General features: G+C 56.3%; 1 protein-coding gene across 2 annotated transcripts in view; it reads left to right on the top strand.

The window, feature by feature from the left end:
* Positions 1-1,198: 1,198 nt before the first annotated feature.
* CRHR1 (corticotropin releasing hormone receptor 1) overlaps positions 1,199-13,944 on the top strand; it is a 52,000-nt gene continuing 39,254 nt past the window's right edge. For both annotated transcript variants that reach the window (XM_032617686.1, XM_032617687.1), the window contains exon 1: positions 1,199-1,452. In XM_032617686.1, the coding sequence (XP_032473577.1) occupies positions 1,420-1,452 (33 nt within the window). In that variant the 5' untranslated portion in view covers positions 1,199-1,419. The remainder of the gene's footprint in view (positions 1,453-13,944) is intronic.

The following is a 13,944-nucleotide window of genomic DNA, read 5'->3' on the forward strand; positions in this document are numbered from 1 at the left end:
GTCTGCGGTTGCCGCTGCAGGCCCAGGCTCAGTGGGGTAGAGTCACTTCTCTACCTCCCCCTTCGGCTCTGGCGGAAGGAAGGAAGAGATAGAAGTCAAAAGTTCTGTCTGCCTGGAAGAGCTGGAGGGGAAAGTGTAAGGGGCTGGGGGAGGCGGGAGCTGCTTCCCAGTGCTGTGGGCGGGATGAGGGGCTGGATGGAGGCCAGGAGGCCTGGCGGGGCGGCTGACCCTACCCTGAGGGCTCGGCCGAGAGGGGGCGCTGTGACCTCCTCCTCGCCCAGCCCGTTGGATTCCTAGCTGCTGTCCCTTTCGTAGCGCAATACGCGCTCGACTTTCCCCCTCCGCGGCGTTCAGAGGCCGGCTAGTCCTGCAGGGCACCGCCATCTCCCCTGCTCTTGGGGTTCCCAGGTTAAGCTCCTTGCCGGGACCAAACTGGGCAGGCGCTTAGTTTGTACAATGAATGAAGGATGAACGAACGAATGAAAGAAAATGAATGAATGAATGAATGAATGAGGAGGATTCCCCCCTCAGAGCTTTCGCGCCTCAGCGCGCACCTGGCGTGCCAGTTCCAAAGGCGCGGGGGGTCTGGACCAACACCTCGGCCCTGCTGAGGTGGGGGCGGGGGGACCTTCCGGCCCGCCGCAGGGCGGGAACTGCCCGAACGCAGTTCCCAGCTTCACCAGCTTTCCGCGGCGCCTCTTCTCAGTCCGGGCTGCCCTATTCCCCAGCCTCCAAAAGCCTCGCTCTTAGAGATTCACCTGAGCCCCCCAAGTCCCCTCAGACTCCCTCGGACTCCCCAGGCCCCAGCCTGAAATCCGGCGGAGGGCGGGAAGCTGCCTCCTCTCTCGCCCCCGGCCCCCCACCCCCCAGCTTCTCCCCGGGCTGCGGCGGCCGCCAGCGCTGCCAGCGCGCCCAGCCGACTGCCGCAAACCCGGGCTCGGGGAAAAGGGGGTCAGCGCCGCGAGAGCGCGGGGAGCCGGCCCCGGGAAGGAGAGGGGACAGAGGAGGCGGGGCGAGGGAGGGAGCAGAGGGGCGAGGCGCGGAGGAGGTACCGGAGGGGAGGGGAGAGGAGCGGAGGGAAGGGGACGCCCAGGCGAAGGGGCGGGGAGCCGAGGCGACTAGCGGCGCGGACCGCGGGGGAGGCGGCGGGGGCTAGGCGGGCTCCCGGCGGGCGAGAGGCAGCTGCGGGCCGGGCTGAGTCAGAAGGCGGCGGCCGGACTCGCCCGGGAAGGGGAGAGCGAGAGCCCGGCGGGCCGGGCTGCGGGGCCGGGGAGCGCGGAGCCGGGCGCCTCAGCCACCCGCGGCGACACAGGAGCCTGGCCGCCCACCCACGCAGCCCGAGCCGTCACCCGCCGGCCGGCCCCTCTGGGATGTCCGAGGGACCCAGGCATCCAGGACGGTGACCGAGCGAGCCCGAGGATGGGACGGCGCCTGCAGCTCCGTCTCGTCAAGGTAAGAGCGAGACGGTCAGCCCTCGAGCACTGCGGGCCCGCAGCTCTGGGCGCGCAGGGCTAGGTGGGCTATGGGTGTGATGCGGAAGACTAGGTGTTACTGAGCAGAACTGTGCCCAGGTCCGGGGGCGGCCGGAGTTTGAGGAGCAGCCCAACTCCCTGCCTCTGAACCTTTGGAGCCGGCATTGGGCGGGGGGAGGAGGGGGACGACACTGGCGAAAAAAGAAATCTTTGTGGCGAAGCTGCCGGGAGGTGGGCGTGGGGTGGGGGGGTGTCAGCCCGCCCCCCGGGTAACCAGCTCAGTGAGGGGAATCGCTCTAGGCTGTGGGAACCGACGCAGGGTTCCCCCTCCCACCCTCCCGGGTAGACTGGGGTCCCGAGACAGGAGGCCCGGCAGAGGGGTTCCCCATCCGCCCCAGCACCGTCTCATCAGGTCCCCCACTCCGCACGCCTCCGCCCTGTCCCTGGGAGCTCCTTCCTGCCCCTGCAAGTCCGGGGAGATAAATGTCCCCGGTGCCTGCGAGCCCTGGATCAATATCGCAATCTCCGGGGAGCAGACCGAGCATCCGGCGGTAGTTACCGTTCCGCCGCCGCCGCCGGCTCGCCCGCAGGAGCACGACGCTGGCTCTCCAAGCCTTTGCACTAGCGTGTCGGTCCCCGCGCCTGCTCGCTCCTGCCCGGGCTCTGGCGACGCGATTCCTGCGTCCGGAGTTTAGGAAAGTCGTCAGACCGCACGTCCAGAGTCTGTCCGCTGAAGTTCTGGGGCGGCGGGGCCTGCCCCGGGGCCCGGGGAAGGGCTGGGGCGTCGACACCCGGGCCCGCCGCTAGTGACAGCTGCCACTTCCTGGTGCCGGGCGATTCCCAAAGCGGTTCGGCTTGCGGGGTGTAGGCAAGGAGGCGGCAGCGGAGGGAGGGGTGGGTGGGCCTCGGCGCCGCCGCGGGGGACCCCCGCGCGGCTCTTGCCTGAGGATCCGGACTCCGCAGGGTCAGTGGGGACCAGAGCACAGACACCAGCTTGACTGGATTCAGCGCTTTTACAAGCTATTAACTTCAAAAGAACTGAACGGATTGGGGGGAGGGGTGCGGATTGACTGAATTCCATTCTTCCATCAGTTATTAAACCAACTATACGTACATCAGCACACAGAGTGGTTTGAGTTAAACCACCAAGATTTAAAACTGCAACAGCAGCCGGCTCGTCAGTTGAGACATTACTAGTTACCGAGGCTTTCTCCATTCTCTCCCTCCCTCTCCCGAATATATATGAGTTGGTTTTTAAAAATGACTAAGGGTTGGTCTGATTGAACCCATAGCCCCTCCCCCACTCCTAAACTGAGGCCTGGGGGTGAACCCAGAGATTATTTTCTGGGTGATGAAGGAGGCCCGGGGAGGGAGAGAGGAGGAGAGACATCCAGAGAGCTTGACTAGATGGCACTGAGCGGGTATATTTTCCAAAAGGCTAGAGTGTAGCAAACCTGGGTCTAAATTCACCAATCAGTTAGACCAAATTCAGCGTTTTAAATGGACTCAAAGGATTGAACTGTAGGTTTTCGTTTTTGAGTTTACGTGGTAATAGGTAAATGCTCTTTCTCTGGCCTTTCTTAGAATCATGTGCAAATTCCTCTTAGAATTATGATGCTCTTCTAAAAGGAAAAACAGTTGTTGTTTTTTTCTGTTGCTGTGTGTGTGTGTTTCCTGCTAGGTGGTGAGATGTGTGCCCTTTGTGTCTGGCCTAATGAACTCAGTAGGTGCTCAGTAAATGCATACTGAATGAGTGAGAGGCAGTGAATGAATGCGCAGCTAACGCGGTTTCAATTAAATGATTGCTTTTTCTTTTATTCACGTGGCATATACAGCTTGTTGGGTAGTGTTCTACCTGCCTTGCAAATATTAAGTCACTTAGTCCTCATAACGGTCTTGGGAAGTAGGAATTATTACTGAGGCACAGAGAGGCTAAGGAGCTTGTTCCTCACTGATACAGCCAGTGAGTGGTGGAGCCAGAATTCAGTCAGGTAGCGTGGCTCGAAGGCTTTGCTTTGTTAGCTTTTATCAGAAAATCTTTTAAGCCACTAAAATCTCATCCTAGACTTCTGCCAGATGAGAGAGAGCGCAGGCGGTTTTGTTGGTATCAAAGTCTGAATCTAGGTGGGGTTCATCCAAAATCCGGTGCTGTCCTCAACAACTCAGCCGGTGTTGGGAAAGGATCCACTCTGGGGCCCTTACCATGGGCCTCACACTGTACTGGTTACAGAGAACTGGGGGAGAGTGTGTGTGAATGTGTATGAGTGAGAATGTGTGTGTGCATGGGAGGGTGGTTGTGTATATCAGTGAGGGAGAAATGATGTGCGTGTGAGTGTGCGTGGAGGCCAAGGAGACAGGTGAAATATTGTCTCTGCCCCCACGGGAGGGCCGGGGACCGACCACCTCCGAGTCACCTACCCACCAGCCACAGCTCCTCGCAGGGAGACCCAAGTGTGGCTCAGAGTGGTGGGTTTGGCTGAGTGTGAAGAGTGGAGAAGGCAAGTCCTGGTGGGCTACTAAAGGAAAGTGAGTTCTGCAAAGAGAGAGCTGGTTTTATTGCTTTTGTCATAAAAGCAATCTAGCAGTATTACACGAAGTTTGAAAACCAGAGGGGGAAATTATTACAGTCTCACCCTCCTAACACAGCTATTGTTGCCATTTAAAAAATAATCCCTGGGCTTCCCTGGTGGCGCAGTGGTTGAGAGTCCGCCTGCCGATGCAGGGGACACGGGTTCGTGCCCCGGTCCGGGAGGATCCCACATGCCGCGGAGCAGCTGGGCCTGTGAGCCATGGCCGCTGAGCCTGCGCATCCGGAGCCTGTGTTTTGCAACGGGAGAGGCCACGACAGTGAGAGGCCTGCGTACCGCAAAAAAAAAAAAAAAAAAAAAAAATCCCTGCAGGCCTTTTTTTCAAGTGCAGGTTTGGGCACAGCTGTGGCCACTGGGCCCCCTCACTTACTGTCACAACCCAAGTCTGTCCCATGTTATTCCGGAGCCTCCAGAGGGAGATCGTCAACATCTGCATATTCCCTGTGAGGGGACGCTCTTCTGCCACGTCCGTATCTGTGCACATTTGGGCCATTTCCAAATTGCTTCTTTGACAAATAATATGGAGCCGGGTTTTGAGGGGAGCGTGGGCAGGAGGGAAAGCAAGGGCAAACAAGTGAGCCATGGGGTGTGGGGACTGTTGGCATGGCCACAGCCCAGGGGCAAAGTAGGAGAGGGGGGCTGACAGCCAGGCCAAGCCGTCAGGATTTGATATGTCCAGCCCTGGGGAGGGGCATGACTTGGGTCCGTCCAGTTCTTAAGGAGGGCATAGATTCGTGGAAAAGCAGGACACTGACCAAGGGCCCCTGAGGACGAGCTCAAGTGGAAAATCCATTTCTCACCCTCTCTAACATTTGCATCCTCGGAGAGCATCAGTGGTGTTCAGCCGCACAGAAAAAGGAGTTTGGAGGGTCGAAGGTGCCCTTGGCAACACCCCGAGTGCCCGTGGTGCTTACAAGCCCATGGGCCTGAGCCCCGGACATGATGTGACCTAGAAGGAAGGGGTTAGGTATAGGGCTGATCATTTTAGAAGCTATTGGGTTGGAAAGACCATCAACCTGGGAGTTGGCAAACCTGACATCAGTCACAGCTATGCCTCTAATTAGCTGTGTGACTTCAGGTAGGTTACCCTCCCTCTCCGAGCTACTGTTTCTCCGTAAACAGGGGTATTTGACTAGATTCTCTTTTACCTTTCATGTCTCTGGGCAAGATCTGTTTCCAAAAACACTCCTTAGGGCCACAACCTCATATGAGAAGAGTGGGGTGCAGCAGATTCAATTCCCAGCTCTGCCCCTTCCCAGCTGCAGGACCTCAGTACTTGGACCCAAGCACCCTCTCTGAGCTTGAGTGTTCCCAGCTATGAAATGGAGGCAATACCTAACTCGAAAGGTTGAGGTAAGGATGAAATGAGTTAATACACACACAAAGTGCCTGGAACAGCACCTGGCACAGAGTTTGCTTTCAGAAAAAGTTGCAAGGTGCCTGCTCTTCAGAGAAAATAAAATAATGCAGGAAAAAACAGCTAGGAAAAGCTCTTGGACATTCAACATGTAGCGTTTTTGCATCTTTCACCCGTCATAGAACTGGGCCTAATAATCAACTGCACGTAATAAGCGTTTCACAAATGTTTGTTGGCTGGCTGGATGGTGTTATCGCTGCTTCCTTCAGTTTAGTATTGCATAATCAGAGTGGACCCGTTGCTGTTCCCAGGAGGTGCAGGTGTCCTGTCCAAACAGACTGAGAGATGCCAAAACCATCCTGGCAGAAAAGCCACCTCTGATGCAGAAAAGACTGGAACTGCCCCCCTTAGGCCCACTATAGTTATGTTAAAAAGAAAAGAAAAGAAAGCAACGAAGAGCCAATGTAGCACCTGGTGATTTGGAGAATCCATTGAGGGTGGGGCCTTGGCTGGTCTGGAGGAGAGCAGGCTGTTAGCAGGTGACCTGGAGCCTTTCTTGTTTCCTCCTCTGTGAAAGGAGAGGGTGGGGTGATCTCTCCCAGCTCTGACTCTACCTAACCATTCATGGCATCAAAAGAAGGAAGAGTGAGCCCATTTTGGAGCTAAGGCCAAGTCTTAGCTGCAGTTTTACTTTCAATGAATGAATTTGTTAATTACAAATGACTCCTGTCTACTTAGATCCTCGGGGGGCCCCTGTCTGCAGAGTCCCTTGAAAGTAACATCATCAAGTCCTTTTTAAGTGCTTGTCTTCCAACTTGTTGCTGTCGGCCAGCCAGCCCTCACTCCACCCAACGTGGCAATCAGCATCTTCTTGTGTGGGTGGGAACATCAGGTGAAGCAGATGCGAGCTTGAAACCTGACTCTGCTATGAAGCTAGGTTATCACTTGGAACCTCAGTTTCTTCATACGTTTAAAAAAAAAAAAGAGGAAAAATAGTATCTACTTTATGGGATAATCATAATGACTTCATGAGATGTCAAGTGTGGAATTAAGCACAACTGCACATTGTCTGGCACACAGTAAGTGCTTAATAAATATTAACAATAGTAGTCACTTAATAAATCTTTACTGAATTTTATCAATCCAAGGAAGAACAGCAAAAGGAGGAGTGGTGAGGGAAAGGGAGGTGGAGGAAGGAATACTTAGCAATGTAGAATATCCTCCTGCCCCAGGGTCCTTTTCATAGACCCTGGGGAGAAGGGATAGGGCCACCTGCCATCGGCCAAACTCAAAGGGCAAAGGACAGAGGTGCCTGCCGCTGGCCCTCTGAACATCTCTGACATGTGAAAACATTTGGCATTAAAAGTAGAGACATGGGGACTTCCCTGGTGGCGCAGTGGATAAGAATGCACCTGCCAATGCAGGGGACACAGGTTCGATCCCTGGTCCGGGAAGTTCCCACATGCCACGGAGCGACTAAGCCCATGCGCCACAACTACCGAGCCCGCGTGCCACAACTACTGAAACCCACACACCTAGAGCCCTTGCTCCGCAACAAGAGAAGCCTGTGCACCACAACAAAGAGTAGCCCCTGCTTACCACATACAACTAGAGAAAGCACGCACGCAGCAACGAAGACCCAATGCAGCCAAAAATAAATAAAATTAAATCTTTAAAAAAAAAAAAGTAGGGCTTCCCTGGTGGCGCAGTGGTTGAGAGTCCACCTGCCGATGCAGGGGACGTGGGTTCGTGCCCTGGTCCGGGAAGATCCCACATGCCGCGGAGCGGCTGGGCCCATGAGCCATGTCCACTGAGCCTGCGCATCCGGAGCCTGTGCTCCGCAACGGGAGAGGCCACAACAGTGAGAGGCCCGCGTACCGCAAAAAAAAAAAAAAAAAAAGTAGAGACATGTAAGGAGGATGATACAAAATGATTAAGTCACTGACGCAAACAATTATTTTAAAACAACTAACTAGATTCCATTAAGCAACAGATTATTAACCATTTCTTTTCAGAGTAATTGGTGTCAACTTCAACAAAACTGAGAAGCTAGAAGGCAGGAGGGCAGGAAGGGAAGGAGGAAGATTTGGGGAATATGGACATGCACTTCCTTTTCTGTGAAATGGGTGTGTTGAGATGCAGTTCTGGGAGATGGGTCCCATGTACACAGAACCCCCGACTCAATGCTTTAGCCGAATGTGTTTTTTGGCAACTCTCCACCCAGGAGCCATGAATCCATTTCAGGGACAGATGAAGATGTTTGTGGGCGCTCTTTCTTCCCTATAAACTCAAGCAATATCACAGTCCCTCCCCTGGCCCCGCTGGTCTCCAGGGAGCAGCCCCAGTGAGGTGCTTAGAGATGAGGTTTGTGGGGTGCACACCTGCCCCCCCTTCACCTGTCAATCTGTCCCCATCCTCCAGCCAATCTGGCCGGGAGCCACGACGCCTAGGTCAAAGCCCAGGACAGAAACTGGCCAGACTGGTCCAGCTGCTTCTGTGCCTGTAGAACCAGGGAGACGGGGGTTTGTTCTAGGCTGACCGACTGCAATTTGCAGCCCACCCATGGCGAGTTTTAAGAGGTAGTGAGGCTACCCGGAGGCACAGTGGGAGACTTAGTTGAACCTTTCAGCGCTGGGAGGTCAGGCCTTTGGGACAATGTATTGCTCAGTACCCCTGGCAGGAGCATGGAGCCGAAGAGCTGGAGGGGAGGCTGCCCAGGGTGATGGGCTAGGGCAAGCGATGGCTGCGACATTTCCATTTACATCAGGGTTTCCCCTGCTTTCATCCGTGTCTCCCCAGCCTCCTTGGCAGGATGTGTGAAGGGCTCCGTGATTTCCAGAGATACCAGCTGTTCCTGGAGCAGCCCCGCCACTGTGCGGACAGAGCTGGGTGGGATAGGGAGGGATGGCCAGGGATGAGGGGCTGGGCTGTGTAGGCTGGAGACGGAAACCAGGCCCAGGAGAGTTTTGGCTACCCTGGGGAAGGGTCGAGGGAAAGCCCCGGGCTGTCTAAGGGGCAGAAGGCCCCCCTGCACTGAGGGCCCCGACCCCACAGTCAGAAGCAAAGGCCCAGCTGGGTGCCCATGGGCCTGCTCAGGATAGATGATTTTATTATTATATAAAATATGGACATGCAGAAAGACAGGAAGAAACCAAAGGTGATGCAGAGATGGAGACCACTGGCTAAAGTTGGCATGAGAGAGAGAGATGAGGCCAGAAGGGCCTGGAGGAAAGTGAAGGGAGGAGGGTGGAAGGGAGAGAGAAAGATGTGATAGCAAGAAAAAGACCTGCGTGTCTTTTTTGGCTGTTCTTGTTTAGTACTTTCCCTTTAGCAGCTAAGTGAACGTGTGCCTCTGGTACTGAGGCCAGAGATGGCCTTTACTGGAAACGCCCCTCTCCATTTCTTTTTTTTTTTTTTAAGAGTTTCTTTCATGCTTTGTTTTTTTTGGCTGCGTTGGGTCTTGGTTGCTGCTTTCTCTAGTTGCAGCGAGAGGGGGCTACCCTCCGTTGTGGTGCGCGGGTTTCTCGGTGCGGTGGCTTCTCTTGTTGTGGAGCACGGGCTCTAGGTGCACGAGCTTCAGTAGTTGCAACACATGGACTCAGTATGTGTGGCTCACGGGCTCTAGAGCGCAGGCTCAGTAGTTGTGGCACACGGGCTTAGTTGCTCCGCGGCATGTGGGATCTTCCCGGACCAGGGCTCGAACCCGTGTCCCCTGCGTTGGCAGGTGGATTCTTAACCACCGGGCCACCAGGGAAGTCCCATCCCCCCTCTCCATTTCTTACAAGAATTCCCCCCACTCTCCCTAATCTGCTGCCAGGAGCCTTCCTCAGCCATCAGGGTCAGCAGAGCCCCGGAGAGCAGGGATGCTCTGAGGCGTGCCTTGTGGAGGCTGCGGATGCCTGCCCACAGGAAGGAGCTCCCCCCAACCCCACACCCTCCAGCGACCCCAGGGCTGGGCTCTCCCAACCCAGTCAGAAGGAACAAAGCCTGTTGCCTTTGAGGATCTACCTGGCCCCCAGTGCGCAGTCTGTCTCTTTCTTACACACACACACACGCACACACGCTGGGATCCTCAGGGAGTCATCTGCAGTGTTCCTAACAGCATCCCCCCAACTGCTACCTACTCAGAGGCTGCTGCACAGTCAGACCGGTGAGACAGGTGGGCAGCGCCCTCCTGCCCGGGCCAGGGCTGGAAGACTGACTCCCAGAGTAGCAGCTGGGCCCCCAGGGCCCTGGGGTCAGTAGTGGGGGTGGATGGCAGGTTGGACAGCCTCCGTGACCACGCCCCAGGCCGCACATGCCTGGCTGGGAGCCCGAGAGGCTGGTCCTTGGAGGGAGGCCTGTGTCCTGGGCTTGGTCTGAGCCGCTGCCTGTCCCCCTCCTCCTGCCCTTTCCCTCCACTTCGCCCAGCTTCTCTGGCTCTTCACCGAGCAGCCTCTGTGCCCACGCCCACACACGCGACCCCATGGAGTTTTTCTCTCCTACTCTAGGGGTGAAAAAACCAGATGTTCCCCGCATCTCTCCATCGGCTCTTCTGGCCCTCTGCCCCAGCCCTCCTTCCTACCTCCACAGAATACTCATTTCTGCCCGCCGCCTGCCTTTGGCCATAGTATTCCTCCTTCTAGGGCTTCTGTCCCCCCCAGTCTCTCTACATCAATCCTGTCTAATAGGTCCACCAAATTCTCCCTGAACCACCACTACCCTCTCCTCCAGGAAGCCCTCCAGTCTAAGTCCATCTCTCCCTGGTCATTCCTTTGCTTGCCCTCCTCCCCATCATGTGACCCTCTGGCTCACGGTGGAGCCTGGGCTCTCCAACAACAGGGGACCCTGCAGCTCTTTGGTCTGTCCCCCTACAGGATGCTCAAAACATTTACCAGCCAGACCCCGCATGGACCTCTGGTCACTCTCACCTAACCCAAGCCCTTGTCCCACCATAGATTCTGAGCTCTGCCGGGTCAGGAGGATTCCCTTAAAAATGAAAGCAAAAACAAGACTGTGTCCCGAGCGCCTAACCCAGTACTCCAAGCTCCGAAGGCACACAATAGATGCTGAATTCAATGGAGGGCATCTCCCCGCTGAACATTTATCTGTGTGTGTGTGTGGAGGTGCTATGGCGACAGGAGACATGGAAATGACAGGCTAGACAGATAGATTCCCCCGGCTCTGCAAGTGGATTTATGACGCAATGGCTTATCGAGTGCTACGCTGTTGGCACCATTTAGTAACATTTAGCGATTCCAGTCCTGCCCCACGTTCCATCCCTGGTTCCCGTAGCACTGGAGGCATTTGTCCACATGTAAAAGCAAGGGCAGGGCTTCCCTGGTGGCGCAGTGGTTGAGAGTCCGCCCGCCGATGCAGGGGACACGGGTTTGTGCCCCGGTATGGGAAGATCCCACATGACGCGGAGCGGCTGGGCCCGTGAGCCATGGCCGCTAAGCCTGCGTCCGGAGCCTGTGCTCCGCAACGGGAGAGGACACAGCAGTGAGAGGCCCGTGTACTGCAAAAAAAAAAAAAAAAAAAAGCAAGGGCAGCATTTTGCTTCATGAGGGGTTTGGGCAGGGCTGGTAGGAGACATTGCCAGAAGCAGGTTTGGAGCTGGGCTGAGGACAGAGATGCAAGAACTTTCTCAGAACCTGGGGTCCTCAGAGAGCAGGTCCAGGGCACTTTAGTCCCCAGGCAGGGGCTAGGGAGGAGGCTTGGTGGCAGCCTGGGGCTCCCTCCCCGCAGCTGTCCCGGTTCTGCTGGTTACAAGGCAGGAATAGCCAGACAAGGCAGAGGTGGGCAGAGGACGCTGGGGGAAGGGAATGAGCCCATTCTATTTTTGTTTGTTTGTTTGTTTGTTTGCGGTACACGGGCCTCTCACTGTTGTGGCCTCTCCCGTTGCGGAGCACAGGCTCCGGACGCGCAGGACCAGCGGCCATGGCTCACGGGCCCAGCCGCTCTGCGGCATGTGGGATCTTCCCGGACCAGGGCACGAACCCGTGTCCCCTGCATCGGCAGGCGGACTCTCAACCACTGCGCCACCAGGGAAACCCCAGGAATGAGCCCATTCTTGGCTCCCTCCATGGGATCTTGTCTCTCAGTCTACATCCCTACCCTCTAGCTCCCTAAGGGTGGGTGTGAGGCAGACTTTGGTGTCTTTCTCTCCAGATCGCTGGGCCCCAGTGACCTCACAGTGAACACCACTGCCAGGCTGTGAAACTCCGGGCCCATGCAGTGGCACATGTACATCCCTGAGAAGCAGAGCATCCCTGGGGGAGGAGAACTAGAGCTGAGGAAGCAGGAGGCCTGGGATTGGGGCCGGCTCCGCCACTTCCTGGCTGGGTGACCTTGGGCAAGTCACACAACCTCTCTGGGCTTGGTCTTCCTCTGGACCATGATGGAGAATAAAAGAGGAAATGCCTGTGTGCTGAGGGGCCTGTCCCCTCTGAAGCTCAATGAGTGGGACCTGCTGCTTTCCCTGGTGAGGTCCCTCCCCCAGCCTCCACTCTGTCCCCCACCCCCCCCCGACTCCTCCCCTTGACACGAGCCCAACTGCTACTCAAGACCCTCTTCCTCCATGGGGCCTTCCCTGATGAGCTGGCCATCGTGTGCTCTCCTCCAGCCAAAGCAGGGCTTCTCAAACTAGCTGTAGGGAAGGCCCACGTGGGTCTTTCCAGTCCACGGCATGTGGTCCTGTTGTGCATGACAGCCATGCAGCCTGCATCACGTGACTCTTCTGGAGAGCTGGACAACATCTGAAGTGGTCTAGACCCTGTTCAATGAGGTCACAGCCAAGACAACTTCGTATCAGCGTTTCCAGACGCTCACTCTCAGTAATGAACAGTCTGCAGTCCCGCACAGTCCCCACCACCCTTTCAGCAGCGCTGATCTAAACCCCTCCTTTGGGGCCAGGATTCATAGCCCAGAATCTCTGGTTCACTTTTCAAGGGAGTCTGGCTGCCTGCCAGCCCTGTACCTGGGCGCCTCCTGCTGTAAGACTTGGTGCTGTAGCAGCTGGGCTGGGCTGCCGGAAGCAGGAAGAACCCCTGTCCAGGAGGGTGGAAACCTTCGGTTTATTCAGAGCCCTTACCACCTGGCAGATTCGGGGTGGGCCCCTTCCCCCGCTTCGTTCTCACTCATCAACCCGCACATTATCACCCACCGAGGTCGGGGCAGGGGTTGGGGAGACACATGGCAGTCACAGAGCTCTGGTGAGACACGGGAAGCCCTTCCTCTGTGGTGGACTCATCCCAAGGCTCACAGGTCTCAGCCCCACGCTGGTTCTAGCCCTCATCCCTGGACTCACCCAAGATGAGGGAGCACGACTTCTCCAGGATCAGCTCTGCCTTCTGCCTCCGAGGAGCTCGCCCAGGGGGCACACTGGGCAAGCCCTGGTTCACGGCTCCAGGAAAAGGCTGCGTACGTGCCCTGCCTGTGCTGCTTGATCCCCAGCATTGGCTGTACCCACAGGTGGCCACCTTCCTGCTCCGTCTGCATCTCCTGTGCACACCCTCCAGGAGGAGGCCTGGGGGCTCCAGGACAGCAGAGAGGGGAAGGACCTCCCATCTCCCCACCTGGCCAGGAGGGGTCATTCCCAGCAGTCTCCTGCCTTTGGACTGAGGCTAGGAGGTGGGGGAATGACGGGTCCAAGGCCACAGGGTGAGGTCAGGGCCTCTTCCTGTCCTGCAGGCTCCTCCCTCGTGTCCTCTCATTCTTTCCAGCATTCTCCTTCCCATCACCATCTTCCTTCCACACTCCCAACATCCATGATGGGCAGGCAAGTGAGCGTTTTCCGAGCTGGGAAGGAGCTGCGAAAGCCTCCGACCCAGGGTTTCCGCTGCTCAGCGCCGTTGACATTTGGGACCAGGTAGTTCCCTTGCTGTGGGGCTGCCCGCGCATTTGAGAATGCATCCGAGTATCCCGGGTCTCTAGCCACAAAATGCCAGTAGCTTCTCCTCGCTGTGGCAACCAAAAATGTCTCCAGATGGTGCCTCGTGTCCCGTGGGGGACAAAATTGCCCCCACTTGAGAACTACTGGGCTAGTGCAGTTCCCCTCAATTCTGGGGACACTTCAGAATCACTTGGAGAACATTCAAAAAACAGAGAGACTCCCAAGTTTCCCCTCAGGCCCGCTGAGCCCAGATCTCTGAGGTGAAGCCTGGGAAACAGAATTTTCTGTCTCTTGGCTGCCAGGCATTGTGTGAAACTTCTGATTTTGGCTAATTCACTTCTTTCACAGACAAAGAAACAGGCAGGGCTGTTGCCCAGCTTATGGGTGATTAGATGGCTATTCCTAGTCTCTGCCCTGAATCTCCCTGCTCACTGGGGTTGGGTGGTCCAGCAGCCCCCTCTAAACCACCCTCATGGCCTTGGAAGGCAGTCACTTGTCCAGGAAAAGCAGCCTCAAAACCTTTCGCAGTTTTCTAACAGAAATTAATTTCCAGCCGTCAGATCATTTCACTCTATCCCCCCGACCCTCTTCACATCCCTTTTAAAACGCAGCTTCTTAAAGGACGTCACTTTGCTGCTGACACTGAAATCTCCC

This window comes from Phocoena sinus, chromosome 20 (genome assembly GCF_008692025.1).
Source record: "Phocoena sinus isolate mPhoSin1 chromosome 20, mPhoSin1.pri, whole genome shotgun sequence".
NCBI classification, from domain to species: Eukaryota; Metazoa; Chordata; class Mammalia; order Artiodactyla; family Phocoenidae; genus Phocoena; species Phocoena sinus.